General features: G+C 48.8%; 1 protein-coding gene across 1 annotated transcript in view; it reads right to left on the bottom strand.

Moving 5' to 3' along the window:
- Positions 1-1,764: 1,764 nt before the first annotated feature.
- PIGZ (phosphatidylinositol glycan anchor biosynthesis class Z) overlaps positions 1,765-16,605 on the bottom strand; it is a 56,388-nt gene continuing 41,547 nt past the window's right edge. The window contains exons 1-3 of the mRNA XM_037147454.2: positions 14,754-14,825; positions 6,564-6,771; positions 1,765-4,505 (exon numbers count right to left, since the gene is read on the bottom strand). Coding sequence (XP_037003349.2) covers positions 2,956-4,505; positions 6,564-6,681 — 1,668 coding nt within the window. The 5' untranslated portion in view covers positions 6,682-6,771; positions 14,754-14,825 and the 3' untranslated portion in view covers positions 1,765-2,955. Of the gene's footprint in view, positions 4,506-6,563; positions 6,772-14,753 lie in introns of the transcript that reaches the window.

The raw sequence follows: 16,605 nt of genomic DNA, 5'->3' as shown, positions 1-16,605 counted from the left end.
AATGGACCCAGTAGTAGGAAAATCCATTGTATACAGAAACGTCCTGCCATTCGAGGCTTCAGACTGAATTTCTGATCACCTCTAATTAGGCTACACAGTTATTCATGCAATCTAGAAAGGTCAAAGCCATGGGAGAAGCTTTTAGACCAATTGATAACCAAACAGACTTTTATACTCTGGCTTTTCTGATAGTCACGGGGAGCTGGATAGGGCTGGACACCTGCCTTGGGGATGAAGGAATGAAAGTAGCTTGTTCTCCACTTTCCTAATGGTCAGACTCCTGCTTGGTATCCCACCCTTCAGCCTTCCCATCAGAGGTGCTATTTAATCCTCTCTGAGGTCAGAAGTCCAGTTCCCCTAATGACCAAAATCCTGGTTTGGCATCCTACCCTCTTCTCCTCTTCCAGGAGGACATATTCTTCTCCTAGACCAGAGACAACTCACTGGATTCTCCTTGTAGCCTGGCAGTGACGATCCTGAGGAGCTTGTTCACTCTGTCTTGTCTGCCTCTTTGGTCTCAGTCCCATCCATTGGTCTCGATATCAGAACAGCACAATATTAGTCTCCAGCCCAAACCCCTACCTCCAATATAAACAAGCACACTCACTATTTTTTTCTGGATGAAAGAAAAAGGGAAGAGGTTCAGGAAGCAATGAAATTTCAAGATAAACTGGCCATTTAGGAAGGAAAGCAAGAGAAGGGAGCACGTGCTTACTTTTTGTGGAAGGAGTATTTAAGAACTTTAAGTTCCCTCCATATCTGTAGAAGGCATCAGAAAACTCTCCTTTCTGCTCCAACCGGAAGTCATTGGGATGTCTCCCCACATCACTGTAAAAGCCTGCAGTGTTTATTAGTGGCTTGCCTTCTCACCAATTACCCTAATACTAAAGAAACAGACCAGATCCTCCCAACCCCCACAACAGCCTCCCAGCGTGCTACTGAAGCTCTCCTAAGCTCTGCCAGAAAGCAGAGCCGCTCACCCCCTCATCCTGCAGCCCCTGCAGTGCAGGACAATTCCAGCTCACCTTCTGATGCCACATAGATACATTTAAAGGCAAATTTAATAGAGTTCAGACCACCACAATCTACATGGACTGCTACACCAACAGTTTTTCCAGGGAATTCTGAGGTTGTGGACTCAACTGGGGAAGAGGCAGAAGTCCAAGGATTTTTGGACCCTAGTGTCTTGGGTGTCTCTGAGGTTGCACTTGGTTTTGTATCTGTGAACAGAAATGCCATTTTTGGCTGCTTATCGTTTGCCAGAGATGATACCTTAGGGGTAGGAAGACAAATCAAGATATTTGTAGCAGAAACATAAACCACAAGAATAATTGTTACGAATGAATCTCGAATTTAAAGGAGGCAAACGTCCAGTAGTGTTCTAGAGCCAGTTTGTACTGCTTCATGGGAGTAGATCCTTGGCATCTCCTCCCAAATTGGAATTCAGTAACGTCAATTTAGTGGTTTGAAGTAGCCATGTGAAAGTATTTACACCACAGAAATGGGCAAATGTTAAAAATGGGGGGGGGGTGCCCCAGAAAACAAGTTGCTACATATTTACCAGCCTACCAATAAATTTCCTCTTACTAGGGTTGGAGTCATGAGAAAGGTATGGCACTAAGACCCTAACAGAAGTCACAGAACAGCATGCCTGCAAGGGGTGTAGCTTTAAGATTATACAAGGCTTTAGCCAGCAAAAGGCAAGACTAGAAAAGGACTCAGTTTTGGTCATTCGTATAGGTCTGGTCTCCTGCTCTGTGCCGACCTCCAGCTCACTGGTCTCTGTGGCTCTGTTGCCTCTTGTTCTCGTAAGATGGCAGAGGTGTGAGGCGGGAGAAGGACAGGTGTAGTACCACAGCTCCTCATGTCCCCAGTGGACTGGGTAGAGGGGACCTATGTTGGGAGCAGCATGCTCAGGGGTGTGGTAGCTTCCATCAAAGCAGCAGGTGTTGGTGTGGCATCGGGTTCGCTCTCCATCCTGTGAAGAGGGGTTTCAGTCAAAGCCTTGGAGCTTGGAAAGGGACCAGATCACATTTGAGAAGAAAAGTTTCTGGGAAGCCTGCTAGAAGGTGCTGCTAGAAGCTGACTGTTGTGTGTCCTCCACTCCGAGTGTAGCAGGCTCAGGAGGAAAATTGATTCTTAAAGGAAGAATGATCCTTTATCCAGGAGAATGATCCTTAAAGGATGACAGGCTGAAATGTCCCACTATATTTGATGGAGAGGAGTAGAAGGCAGTGCAAAGAACTAGTTCAGATCCTTTTTTTTTTTTTAGTAATAACCAAACACTAAGGCAGCAGGCATAAAAGTGCAATTAATTACACCACCACACCCACTTCTGTGCTTAAAGATCTTTAGGAGAGACGTGCCTATCTAGCCAGGGGACATGTGCTGCAGACACCTCGGAGATCCTCTGACCCATTGTACAGGTTGGGAAACTGAGGCTGGGTACGGGAAGAGACTTTCTTAAGATCACAGAGCCAGTGAGTATCAGACCAGGGATTAGAACTTGGGTCCCTTGAATCTGAGCTTCCTACTCTCTCTATGTTCCCACTGCCTTCTTCTAGGTGTCTTGGAAGCCAAAAGGTTGTCATGACAGCAAGAGGTAAGGCATCCTGGAAGGTTTGCAGGTCATTGAGGAATGTCATTAGCACATGGTTCTCTCTTCACAACCAGATGCTACCATATATTTAAAACAGTACAGTGGCTGGAAGGAATAGGCAGGAACAGAAGTTAGGGGCCATTGGTTATACCAGGTTCTTTAGGGACCTTGACCGGTCAGATCTTTGGTCTTTGAGGGGAAAAGAATGTCAGATTACCCAGAAGGTAAAACAGCCAAGGGCTGTGTGTAGGACAGGCAGTGGTGGGAGTTCTGGAAGGGATGGGAAAGGGATGGAAGAGACCCTGGGCTCTGTCCCAGCCCAGCTACCTACACAGAAGGCGGAGCGGTGCCTTCACCTATGGCAGTGGATTTTCTGTCATGTTGTCAGGCTTCTCGCCCAGCTCCAGGATGTGAAGGCTGAGATGGTCCCTCCAAGCCCCACTCAGCAGGGAGGACAGGGCTGGTGGGTCCTCAAGGGTCAAGTGGGGAAACACGAGTGTCTCACTCTTGAGGGGAAAACTACACTTCTCCATGGCAGACCTGGTGGTGCCAGGGGTCACCACAAAAAGGCGGCAGAGCCACTGCCCACCAGCCACCTGGCAGGCTGGTTGTCTGGTGAAGTTGTTCAGGGCTTGGCACAGTACCCAGTCCTCAGTGCCCCCCAGGTCCACCACCTCCACAGGCGATCCCAGACCTGAGATGTGTAGGAGGTGCCGGGGAGGCATGTAGGTGTGGGTGAAGAGGAGTGTGTAGTGGGTAGGTATGCTTGGGAACACAGGTGTATGCACCACCCGCTCCAGGTGCTCCAGGCCAGGTACTAGACCCCCCTGGTGCAGGCAGCCAAAGAAGAGGGCACCCAGGGCATTGAAGAGGACCAGGGTACCCTTGTAGGGCACAGGTTGGGTCTGTGGACTACAAAGCAGGACCAAGGGGACCAGAAGGGGGACCAGGAACCGAGCCTCCTGGTGGCTGAAAGCACTCAGCAGGGCCAGGGGCAGGAAGTAGAGGAGCAGGAGGTGAGACCTGGGGCTGGACAGCAGACTCTGGGTGTCCGGCAGCCTCCGAGAGCCCATCTGTCCGAAGGCCTGGAGGCAGGCTTGCAGCTGTTGCCACCCAGCCTGCAGGGCTTGGGCATGCAGTATCCCAAAAAGCAGGAAGCCATTGACTGCCAGGTGAGTGAGCCGCAAATGTGTGCCATGTCTCGCCAGGTTTTGAGGATCCAGGTTGTAGTGCAGGAAGTTGGCAGGTGTCAGGACAAGGGCCCTGGATCTAGACGGCGTGAAGAAATACCAGCTGTCCGCAGCCACAAACACTGATGCAGTGAGGGTCAATCCTGGGAGGAGCCCCAGGGCTTCCTTGGTCAGTGACTTGAAGGCAGGGTCCGTGGCTCCACAAATGCCCCAGAGAAAGATGGGGATCAGAGCAAAGGCCAGAAAGGTGGGCCGGTTGAAGAAGCCAGCCGCCACGATGCTGCCAAGAAGCCAGCTGTGCCACCACGGAGCAGGCCTTTTGGTTGTGGGGCTCTGAGCTACACGGGGGGATACCAGTACCAGCAGCCATGCAAAGAACAGTCCCTCGATGGCATTGGAGAAGGTCCTTGTATAGAAGACCAGGGTGACGTAGGAACCAGACAGCAGGACCAGGGCATTCCAGCGCTCTGCCCTCCACAGCGGGGCCAGGTGGTAAACGGCCACATCCAGAGCAAAGGAGAGGGCAGTGAGGAGGAGCCGGGGCGCCACCAGCAGCACGTAGCCACTCACTGGGATGGGCCAGGGCCCCAACGCTTCCCAGAGCTTGAGCAGCCAGAAAGCAGAGCCAGAGGTCAGCAGTGGGAAGACCACAGTGCGGCAGGAGCTGCTGGGCTGAAACTCCCAAGGCCGGGCAGCCTCTATGCCCAGGATGTCCTCTGTAGAGAGAGAAGCAGAGGCGAACCAGTCCCAAGCTTAGGGATTACGATAGACAAAATTCTAGGATGGCTCCCAAGATATTTGAGCCCCCTAGTGCTGACTTCCCACATAACCCCTGGGACTGTGAAAATGATGGATTACACTCTTGTGATTAGTTCATGACCCAGGGGACAGTTTACTATAAGATAGATAACCCAGATGGACCTGAAATAATCACAGGAGCCCTCCAAAAGTAATGTTTTCTCCAGCTGGTGACAGAAAAGGACATCAGAGATTCAAACCATTAAAAGGGTTTGATGCACCTTTGCTGTCTTAAGATGGAGGGAGCCATTGGCAAGGCATGTGGGCAGCCTCTAGGAGCTGAGAGCAGCCCCTGGATGACAGACAGCAGGGAATGGGGACTTTAGTCACGTAGCCAAAATAAACTAAATTCTTCCAACAAGAAGCATGAGCTTGGACAGCAGATTGTCCACCCAGAGCCTCAGACAAGAACTCAGCCCGGCCAATACTTTGATTTCAATCTCGTGCTGCCCTAAGAGAGCCCACGACTGACTTCTAATCAACAGAACTGTGAACTAACAGTTTTAAGCTGCTAGGTTCGTGGCGACTTGTTATGCAGCAATAGAAATGAATATAGGAGAGTTTGGCCCTACCTGTGGAGGGAGCAGGAGGAACTGTGCCGGGGACATGAGGTGACGATGTTCCCTGGACAGGGTGCATGGGGGAGGGGCAGGGAGAGGTTCCAATCCTTTCTTCAGATTTAAAGTCTCCAAAGTCAGAGTAAAAAAACGCATCTCTGTAATGATGATTCTTATCCAGGACAGGCAGTGTGAGGAGGAGGAAGGGAATGAGCAATTGTGGCTATGGTCCAAAGTGACTTTAGTTTTGTTTATCTTTAAATTTTTTATAAGAGGAATATATTCAGGCAGTACTTAGGTAATTAAAAGGGTACTTGTCAGCTGGCCCTGGTTTGTGACCCTGTGCTCCAGTGTCCCAGAGCTCTGAGGGGTGAGGACGAAGGAAACAAACTTCTAATTTCTGCATCTCAGCTCCACCCCACATCTTCTCATCTTGACAACATTGCTGGTTTTAGGGCTCTTTGTTTCCCCTACTTATTCCTCCAGCCTTTTAGCCATTTTCCCTGTGTCACAAGGTGAAAGGGAAACAGAAAATCTAGGGTCAGATCGATCTGGCTACTTTTTACTACCTCTGGTTTTAAAAAGTATAGAAAAGAAGACTGGACCTTTCAAGTGAAATCCACTTGTTGAGGTCTGTGGCAGAAATAGTGGAATGCCTATGTCTCCCGAATACCCAACCCCTCCTTATTCCTTAGTCTCTTTAGTGGGACGTTTGGTCAGTTATAAAAACTGTAATGTTCAGCTTCCTTTGCAGCAAGGCGTGGCCATGTGTTACATTCTGACTAATGGGATAGCAATGGGCAAAAGATATGCAACTTTCAAAAATGCCGTAGAAAAGAGCAGGCATGCCCATTTCTTCTCCAGTGGCTGGAAAGACTTGGTTTTAGTGATGGCTGGGGCTCAAGCAGCCATCTTCGACCATGAGGAGGAAGCCATGCGCCAAAGCATCTGAAAAGGCTCAAGGTAACTAATAACTATCTTCATGATGTGTCCTGACACCACCTACCAGATAAGTTCTAACAAGTGACCATTTCAGGTCTGGGTTCCCTCGGCCCTCATGTAAATCAACATTAGTTCAGATTACAACCCTGTGTAAGTTTTCCCAGTCACTGGGGTAGCAGAATACAAATCCTCCCATTGAGCAATACAAAACAATTTTTCCTCCCAGTAACCTGTACTGTTGGTCTAAGTTGGAAAACATCAACAAGGCTGTCATTTCATTAGTTACCATCCAGAAGGTCAATGTTACCACTTAGGAAAGGAAATGTGAAGTTCCCATCCTCAAGTTCTTATTCCAGAGAGCCTCATGGACTTACTGTTCATCTGCACAGATATGGTTCTCCCTCCCCACTAAATATGCAGTCAGCTCTAATCCAAACTTTGCTGCAGTTTATCTTAACCACACATGGGGTGCTTTACCTGCCATGACCTCAGGTGACTGGAAGAACTCATCTGGGTGCACATATCCTGTCTGTGGAAGGAGACACCACAGCAGACGGAGCAGGCTGAGGCTGCCCCACAGCACCCTAGATGCCATCTTCAGATCCAATTTCTTCCAAGACCACTGGGCCAAGAGCCTTCTAAATGACCTCTGAGCTACTTCAGGTGCTATTCTGGATCCACAGATCTGCCAACAATGACATTTGTTATTATCGTGTAATTTACAATGTGTTCAATTATTTGAATAAGCTCAAAATGGATCTATGTATGATTAAAATGATAACCATAACAGCTACTATTTATGAAGTGCCTGTTAAGTGCCAGAAAGATGACATGCATATCTCATTTAAACCTTTCCAGCCAGGGGCAGTGGGTCTCATCTCCTTTTCACAGGTGGGATAACTGAGACCTCTGTTGAGCAACCTGATTACTTGATAATCATGTTTGCTAAGTGTCTAAATATGACACTTGCTAAATATAATATTTGCTAGCATGACATTTTGCTAAGTGTTTAAATAGAACATTTTCAATTAGGATGAGGGTGCCCTCCGACTCCAGGTCTCACAGCCCCAATCCTGGTCATGGTTCCTCTCCGTAGGCAAGCACGGCAGCCTGTCTCTTGCAGTTCTGAAAACTTGGGAACCTCAGTGGATTCCATCCAATTCCCTGTAGAAACGCACCAAGTTCCACTCTGTTGTCTCCAGTCACTCCCTCCAACTTTCACACACCCTGGAACCTACCCTTTAGAAACTTATGGGAACTTACTGCTAGGGTCTGAATGTCTGGGTCTTTCCCCTCACATTCGTGTGCTGAAACCCTAATGCATGATGTAATGGTACCAGGAAGTGGGGGCCTTGGGGAGGTGTTTAGGTTACGAGGGTGGAGCCCTCATGGATGATAGTGTTTCTGTAAATGAGCTTCTGTAGAGCCCCTTCCCCCCTGTCCACCAGGTGAGGACACAGCCAGAAGCCACTGGCTATGAACCAGGAGGTGGTCCTTCACCACGCCACTGCCTTGGGCCAGCTGCTTATATCCCTGCACCTCAGGTTCCTCGTCGAGAAAGTCAGATGACAGTAGCAACCTCATGGGGTCCAGGGAGAGTTAAAGAGCTATTGCATGGAGGGCACATAGTGTACAGAGCTTGCAGGTGTAAGCGGTCAATCTGAGGTTACCATTACTACTTTTTTAGTGGAGGCACAAGTAATAAAGTCTTGGCTGCTTCAGACACTCTGGGAGATCCCCAAAGTAGCACGTCCACTGGCTATGAAAATAAACAGGATTTGGTTCCATCCAGTTGCCTAGATACATTTATGCATGTGTTTCAAACTTTTCTTTAAGAACAGAACTTTTAGCCCTGGCGGAGTAGCTCAGTTGGTTAGAGAGTTGTCCGGATACGCCAAGGTTGCCGGTTCAATCTTCAAGCGGGGCACATACAAGAAACAAGCAATGAATGCATAAATAAGTAGAACAACAAATGAACATTTCTCTCTCTCTCTCTCTCAAAATTAATAAATAAAAATATATGCTAAAAATAGAACAAAACTTTTACTCTGTGATGAGAATTGAAATACCAAATCCATTGTGCTGATTGGGAACACGAACCCAGCCTGCCCTGTGCCGATGTGGGTGGTTACAGAACAAGCCTGGATTCCCTCTGCAGGGACAGAAGAAATTCAGCAAGGGGACGTCTGTTAATTTTTTTTAAAGATTTCATTTATTTATTTTTAGAGAGAAGGAAAAGGATGCAGAAAGAAAGGGAGAGAAACATTGATGTGTGAGAGATACATCTATTGGTTGCCTCTCGCATGGCCCCAACTATGGACCTGGCCCACAACCCCGCCATGTGCCCTGACTGGGAATCGAATGGGTGACCTTTGGGTTTGCAGGCCAGCACTCAATCCACTGAGCCACACCTATCAGGGCAGAACATCTGTTTAGTGCCCATCATCTATTCCCTTTCCCAGGTACTCAGAATTCCCACTGAGAACTACATGCATCACCCCCTACCAGCAATTTTCAGTGGTGAAATTATGACAGAGACCTTAATTAACCTGACAGAAATCAGAGGGCTTATGGAGGAGATCTCCAGTGGCCCAGCTGGTTAGCATGTGGTACTGACACAGCAGGTATATGTTTTTCATTCATGTGTCTGCACATACTAGATTAGAATTTGTTCCCCACACCCTGCCAAAAAAAAAACCCTTTTGGTGATAGAATACTTAGTTGACATCAGCCTGGGATTTGGTCCCATCCTTAACCCCAGGAATAGATCCGGAATGGTTTAAGGCAAATAACATTTCCCACCCCACTGGGCACACTATGGGCATGTGACAAGCTGGTCAGAGTAGAGGAAGTAGGAAAAGTACATACTGGTAAAGGTGTGAGGACTCATAAGAATTTTAATTTCATAATTTGTGGCCCTGAGCTCTGCAGCTGCTTGCAGAAGGTAACTTTGCCTTTTGGCTCCAGAACTGCCCCCACCCCTGTACTGATTGTACTGTCTGATAAATTGTACACTCCGTGTCACTGTTAAAAAAGTATTCTTTGTACTCCCCTGACCGGAATGGCTCAGGTGGTTGGCTGTCATCCCACAAAGCTGAAGGTGGCCACTTCAATCCCCCCGGTCACAGCACATGCCTGGGTGGTGGGCTGGGTCCCCAGTCAGGGTGTGTACAAGTGGGAACCGACAGAGGTTTCTCTCTCACATCAATGTTTCTCTCCCTCTTTCTTCCTTTCCCTCTCTCTAAAAGTAAATAAATAAAATCTTTTAAAATATTTAAAAAATATTCTCTGTACTATGGTTGTGTGATCAAAGACAACTGTTTTATCCTACAGGCCTACAGGCTGAGCTGAAACTGGGACTTGATGAATGTTTAATCATATATTATTACCCACTGTTCTCATCTCACAACCACATTTGCTTAATCCCTGAGGCAGCCAATCACTGAAGTTCCATTTGCCCCCACCAATCAGAAAACAAACGATGTACAGTTACGATGTCTTGTTTTCCCTAGCAATCCATCTCTTTAATCAACAGCTCCTTGAACTTTAGCCTTTATAAACCACACTGCACTCCTTCCACGTTGGGCACATCCTCAGTTCAGACTGAGGACTACATTTCCCAATTTGCAAATTGTAATCTGAATAAACTCTTTACATTTCTTTAAAAAGGTACCTCCAGACTTTTGTTTACATGAAGGTCATGGCCTATCTTTTCAGTGACAGATTTGGTGGGTGTTTTGCTGAGAAATGTGTTCTCTGGACTATTCCAGGTCTTACACAATAACTTCACTGTAACATTCCAATCTCATATCCCCTGGATTTTCATAAGTATAAATTGGGGGAAATCACACAGACCTTTGGGTGGATAGCAAACCTCTTTGTGGGTTACACTTTGTACCTTCCCCTTAGGCACCCGCTGGGACTTGAGTCGAGAAGCAAAGGAGGGTATTGGAGTGGGTCCTGAGGAGAATCAGAATTGTCTTGCAAACTAACTGCCTCAGGGGAGGCCACAACCATTTCCAAAGGCAAGGCTGCACTCCTCAGATGCCGAGGAAGAACCGCTTTTGCTGGTACAAAAAGACTCATCAGAATTTAGGGACTCAACATTCTTCATGAAAGGACAAAGCTGGGCCATTTGCTGTATTCTGAGCTTATGTCCACAGGACTATAAAATTACTGGGAAAGCAAGAACAGAATGTGACTAGCCGCTCCTGACAGCCACAGGCAAAAGATGACACTGGAGTAAACTGCAGCTTCCAAAACCTCCTGGGTTAAAATGCCCTTGACAGCTCAGTGGCTGGCTACACAACAGCAACCCGACCCTTTATAAGCCAATAAAAGCTTAAAACCCCAACTTCTTAGAGCCAGCATGTTTCCACTCCTGGCCCCCTTCCCCTCTTAGAAAGTGAACAAACTTTGTTCTCTGCATTTTCCTCTCTGAATTCTTTCACAGCCCCCCCCAGTGACCCCTCTAACACCCCAGCTCTGTCAATCTTCTCACACGTCTGCATTCCAACTTTCATGATCCCATTTCTTCACAATTAAATGCCCTCACTTAAAAAGTGATCATCCTCTGAGGCTGAAAATTCAATTTCTATTGTAATTTATCCACTCACAGGATGAGATTCTGTGCTTGTTTTTTAGCATCTCAGCCCTGCAGGCAATAGGAGATAGGGGTCTCTTTCAGGGCAGACACTGAAGTTTTCAGGTCATTTAAAAATTATTTTTTAGTCCTGGCTGATGTAGCTCAGTGGATTGGGCACAGGCCTGCAAACCAAAGGATTGCGGTTCAACTCCCAGTCTGACACATGCCTGGGTTTCAGGCCAGTTCCCCGCAAGGGATGCACAAGAGGCAACCATACACTGATATTTCTCTCCCTCTCTCCTTCCCTCCCCTTCTAAAGATAAATAAATAAAGTCTTTTAAAATATTAAAATTATTTTGTTGATTTGAGAGGGAGGAAGGGAGGAAGGAATGGATAGAGAAAGAGAGAGGGACAGAAACATTGACTTCTGTATGTACCCTAACTAGGAATTGAACCCACAACTTTGGTGCATGGGGATGACATTTTCTTTTTTAACATTTTATTTATTTATCTTTAGAGGGAATTTCCCCCCACCACTCCCTGCTGATAACCCTCCTTGTGATCTCCATTTCTGTGATTCTGTTCCTGTTCTTGCTGTCTGTTTAGTTTGTTTTTTAGGTTCAGTTGTTGATAGTTGTGAGTTTTCCTGTTGTTATTTTACTGTTCATAATTTTGTTCTTCTTTTTCTTAGATAAGTCCCTTTAACATTTCATATAATAAGGGCTTGGTGATGATGAACTCTAACCTGACCTTACCTGAGAAGCACTTTCTCTGCCCTTCCATTCTAAATGAAATCTTGGATGCAGGTCCTTGCCTTTCATGATTTGGAATATTTCTTTCCAGCCCCTTCTTGCCTGCAAGGTCTCTTTTGAGAAATCAGCTGACAGTCTTATGGGCACTCCTTTGGAGGTAACTGTCTCCTCTTCTCTTGCTACTTTTAAGATTCTCTCCTTATCTCTAATTTTGGGTGATGTAATTATGATGTGCCTTGGTGTGTGCTTCCTTGGGTCCAACTTCTTTGGGACTCTCTGAGCTTCCTGGAAGTCTATTTCCTTTGCCAGATTGAGGACGTTCTCCATTATTTTTTCAAATAAGTTTTCAATGTCTTGCTCTTCCTCTTCTCCTTCTGGCACCCCTATGTTTCAGATGTTGGAACGTTTAAAGTTGTCCTGGAGGTTCCTAAGCCTCTTTTCTTTCTTTTTTAAATTCTTTTTTCTTCATCCTGTTCTGGTCGAATGTTATTTCTTCCTTTTGCTCCAAATTGTTGATTTGAGCCCCGGTTTCCTTCCCTTCCCTGTTGGTTTCCTGTATATTTTCTTTTATTTCACTTTGCATAGCCTTCACTTTTTCTTCTATTTTGCAAGCATACGCAACCATTTCTGTGAGCATCCTGATTACCAGTGTTTTGAACTCTGTGTCTGATACTTTGGCTATCCTCTTGTTGCTTAGTTCTATTTTTGGAGCTTTGATCTGTTCTTTCATTTGGGCCTTTTTAAAAAAAAATTTGTCTTGGTGCAACTGTTACGTTGTAAGAGGCGGAACCTTAAGTATTCACGGAGGAGGCAACCCACTTTATTACACTGTGGTACTACATGTGGAGAAGTCAGAGAGGGAACGATGCTGCTTGGTCGGCTCTGAGTCACGTTCTCTGCTACCCGCAAGTGTATTGGGCCTCCTGGTGCTGATTCCCAGGTGAATGGGTTTGTGTATGTTCTAGGACTCTGTGGGTCCTAGAGGACCCTGTGGGTCTCTTCCACAAACTCACCTGTGAGGCTGGGTGTTTCTCCTGCTGCCACAATCTCCACAGGTGTTTACAACCAGAGGTTTTGAGACTTTCTTTTCTCCATGCTGCAATCCTGGGTTGTGCGGTCTGTCTCACTCCCCAGTTGTTCCTCCCCATTTATCCCCGTGCAAATGTGGGACCACCAGGTCTGCTAGCCACCACCTGGCCGCACATCCTCTCCACCCTGGCTGCACATCTCTGCCACTCCTGCCTGTCTGAATGAATATGTTCTCTTTAAGTAGTTGGTTGTTAGACTTCTATACAGTTTGATTTTCTGTCAGTTCTGGTTATTTTTTGTTTTTAAATTTATTGTCCTTCTTTTGGTTGTGCAAGGAGGCAAAGTATATTTACCTACACCTCCATGCTGGTCAGAAGTCCCAGCTTTTACCCTTGTCCATGCCCTGATGGGGAGTCAATTTTGGGGAAAATTTTAGTTTCAGGTAATAGCTAATAAGCTTAGTCATCATTGTATGTAAAAAGCCATTGTTTCAGGAACTGGAGGTGTGACCCACCTTGACTCCAGGAGACCATAAGCAATCGTTGTGCCCCAGGAAAACTGCAAGCAATCAAAATGGTATCTGAGCCATTGTGCTCCAGGGTGAGAAGCTCACCGCCCAGGACACAGATAAAGACCTTGGCCCAGGACAGAAATGAAAGAATGCTGCAGCTTTCATCTAATTAAACTTTCCCCCTGAATTCCAAGCCCCTTACCTACACTTTTCTTCTCCTTATGAAAAGGGTCAGAATTTAAGATGGCCCATTAGGGTACAAACCCACTGTCTTTTCAGATCACCAGCCATCTGAATAAAGCGCCCATAGAGATTCAATCCCTGTCTCTGCTTATTGGGCCTGGTAGGTGACAGGCAGCACCAATGCTGGCTTTTGGGGTTTCACCCCCACAGGACTCCTGGGTAAGGAGGCCATTCTCTCATCCCGTGGAAGTGTGGGAAGCACTCAGACAGATGGAGCAGAGGAAGGACAATGGGCCAAGTACAGAAGGTCACCAGGACAGAAAGCCCTGGGTGCCTAGCAATGGGCAAAACTAGGAAAAGAAGGACCTTGCCCCCAGGATAACTGTTCCTTAGCTTGCATAGCAGAGGTCATGCGATTTAGACCCCCTGACCTTTCATATTGCTGGTCATGAGGTTTGGACCCTCCCCTGACCTTTCCTCCGAGGCCTGTTGCTAGTCCTGTGATACACCCCCCTGAAGGAGCAATAAGGGGCCCATGGGTGGCCTCCCACGAGGGTCCTTGCACACCACTCCCTTAAGCATTAGCTCCTAGGATGAAAATCTAGGCCTCCGCTGTGGTTCAGCTCCAGGCCCAGAAATGTAGCAAAACCAGACAGGCAATGCCTTGGCTGTCATCAGGGCCAGCTACACTGACTAACGACCCCTGCCCTGGCACAGAACAATCAGTAGAAACCAGGGCTCTGAAAGGACACAATTGGAAATCTGATGAATATTCTATTGGGACGCCCTCCCCCCCACCCCACTGCCAGACAAACATCCTCAAGAGGAGGACCCAGAAGGTGTCTCCTTAGAGCGTGCCCTCGCATTTCCCCACTCCCTTCCCCAGACACCTTCCTTATCTCTCTTTCTCCTAAGCTCCAACTGCCCTTCCCCTGCCTCTAAGTTTTCATGAGCCCATTTCTTCAACCACTCACTTCTTCTACCTCTGTGACTTTATAAACAAACTTTCTCTCATAGTTTGAATTTGGGTCTGAATTCTTTCCTAGCCAGAAGTCAAGTACTGAGGTTGCTGAACCGAGGTCCAAAGGCGCGGGCGTCTTCTGTTGGGAAGGTGAAGCTGTCTGCTCACAGCCTCCCTGCTCAGCACTGCGCTGCGTTCGGTTTCGTCCGCACAGGGACCCTGGAAAGTGGCATGATAACCCCACTTTCTAGATGGGGAAAGCAAAGTTCTGAACCAGCCAAGAACGCCAGCCCGCAGCAGCAAAGGATTCCAGTCTAGGCCTCCGCCCGGGTCGCGGTCTAGCGTTCTGAAGTGGAATATTCCCACAGCCTCCCTCCCCCAGCAAACACCAGTGGGGTCCCCCGTCTCCCCGAGCCTGGGCCAGGTCGGTGCTGGGAGCCGCGGGGCGGGGGTGGGGAGAGTCGCCTGCGAGAACGCGGGGGTCCACAGCTGCCCTGCCTGCCTCCGCAGTCCCTGGCATCTGCTGGTCTCTGGGCAGCTAACGAAGGTGGGAATGGAAACGACTGCCGACGCCCCTGCTGCCCGCCCGCCCCTCCCACCCACCTGGGGCCCCATCAACTCCTCGGGAGCCGCTGCGGCCACTCACCCGCGCGCTGCTCTGGGCTGCACCTGCGAGGCCGGCGGCGCCGGGCCGGAGCCGCGGGGACCACAGGGCCCCGCGCGGTCGCCTTTCCGCGGGGTCCGGGGAGTTGGGAACCCTGCGCAGTGCGCTCGGAGGGGCGAGGCGGCGGCTGCGGGCCCGTGAGTCCGCGGGTGGGCGGTGGGCGAGGCTGCCCGCGGCGTCCCCGCAGCGGCCCGCGTGGGGCAGGGCGGGGAGGGTCTCCGGTCCCGCCGGGCGGTGGCTGCGCCCTTCCCTCCCTGCGCCCCAGCGCACTCGGTGGGCCGCCCCCTCCTTGGCGACCCGTGGCTGGTGAGCTGCCTTTTTAGCACCACGGATAACTCAACAATCTAGGCCACACTTCTTCTGTCATTCAGAACAAAAATGTTCGGTTCTTTGTGGGTGGGGATTGGGCCGAGCTCAGAAGACCTGGTTCATGGGTGGAAGAAAGTCGGGGGCCGGAGCCGCCGGGCAGGTTCCGTTCCAGCCGAGCGGCCGCCGCACCTGTCGTGCGGGAAAGCGCTTCCCCGCGGCGGTACCAGTGGGGGCAGGGGACCGGCCCAAGGTCGCCTGACCGGCGGGGCTGAGCGCCCTACAGCCGGGCTCCGACCTTCGATGCGGGCCCAGGGAGGCGGCGGGACGGCGCCCGGAGGGACGGGCGACGAGCGCGGGACGCACCGCTGCAACCCACCCTTCTGGCGCGGGACCCTCGGCTGCGGGAACGCCCCGCCCCCCGCGCCCCTGCCCCGCGCTCTGCAGAGTTCGCAGCCTCCCGGGTCACAGAGGGTCCGTGCGGTCGCCTGGGTGCTGCCGGGCGGACCGTGGTGGGCGCCAAATGACGCTGCTGCCTGGCGGGGGACTATTTCCCTGATCCTCTGCGTGGGGCTGAAGCGCACAGGGGGCCGAGCCCTCCCACCCCCTCCTCTCCCGGATAAATCAGAGGTTTTTGGTCTTTGGCTTTTTAGAAGGTCTTGAGCAGAATCCCTTCACCTATATTCTCCTTTATGCTTCACAGCAGCCCTCACATCAAAAAAATACTATTTCACCACGGTATTACTCACATAGAATAAATAGCATACATTTTAAGTACTGTGTAGTTTTCTGACTTGACAAATGAAAGCATCAGGCTAACCACAGTCCAATTCAATATGTACAGTGTTTTCATTACTCCCCAAAATTCACTTCCACCCCTTCTCAGTCCTTCATCCTCCTTCTTCCCTGGCCTCAGACAACCACTCATCTGATTTTTATCACGATACTTTGTCTTTCCCAGAATTTCATGTGCATAGAACCATCCAGGGTGTGGTCTTTTGTGCCTGGCTTCTTTCACTTTGCACAATGCTTTTGAGAGTCCACCTAGTCGCGTGCATCATTAACATTAGTGAGTAGTGTGCACATACCACAAGCTGTTTCTCCATCTGGATGTTAGCAGGGATTGGGGGGAGGCCCCAGTTATACTCTTGGGGAGGTGTCTTCTCAGGACCTCAAAGGAAAACATTTTGGTTGTTTCTGGTTTTGAGATGGTGAATAAAACTGCCTTGACCATCCCTATAAAGTCTTTGGGTGGACATGTTTCCATTTCACCTGTAGGGTAAAATATCTACAAGTGAACAGGATGGCTTGGTTGTATGATGTTTCAACTTTATAAGAAGCTCTCAGGTGGGTTTTAAAGCTGTTATACTATTTTACATTATCAACAGCAATGAATGGAAGTCCATTGCAGTCTGTGGTTTGTCTTTTTATTTTCTTAGTGGTGAAAAACCAAAGTTTCTAATTGTGAGTGTCCAATTTACCAATTTTTTTGATGGTTCATGCTTTTTGTTCTAAGAAATCTTTGCCT

Source organism: Artibeus jamaicensis, unplaced genomic scaffold (genome assembly GCF_021234435.1).
Source record: "Artibeus jamaicensis isolate MK-2021 breed Jamaican fruit bat unplaced genomic scaffold, CSHL_Jam_final contig_793, whole genome shotgun sequence".
Taxonomy (NCBI): Eukaryota; Metazoa; Chordata; class Mammalia; order Chiroptera; family Phyllostomidae; genus Artibeus; species Artibeus jamaicensis.
The sequence above is the reverse complement of the archived record's forward strand: the minus strand, read 5'-3'. Positions and strand labels throughout refer to the sequence as shown.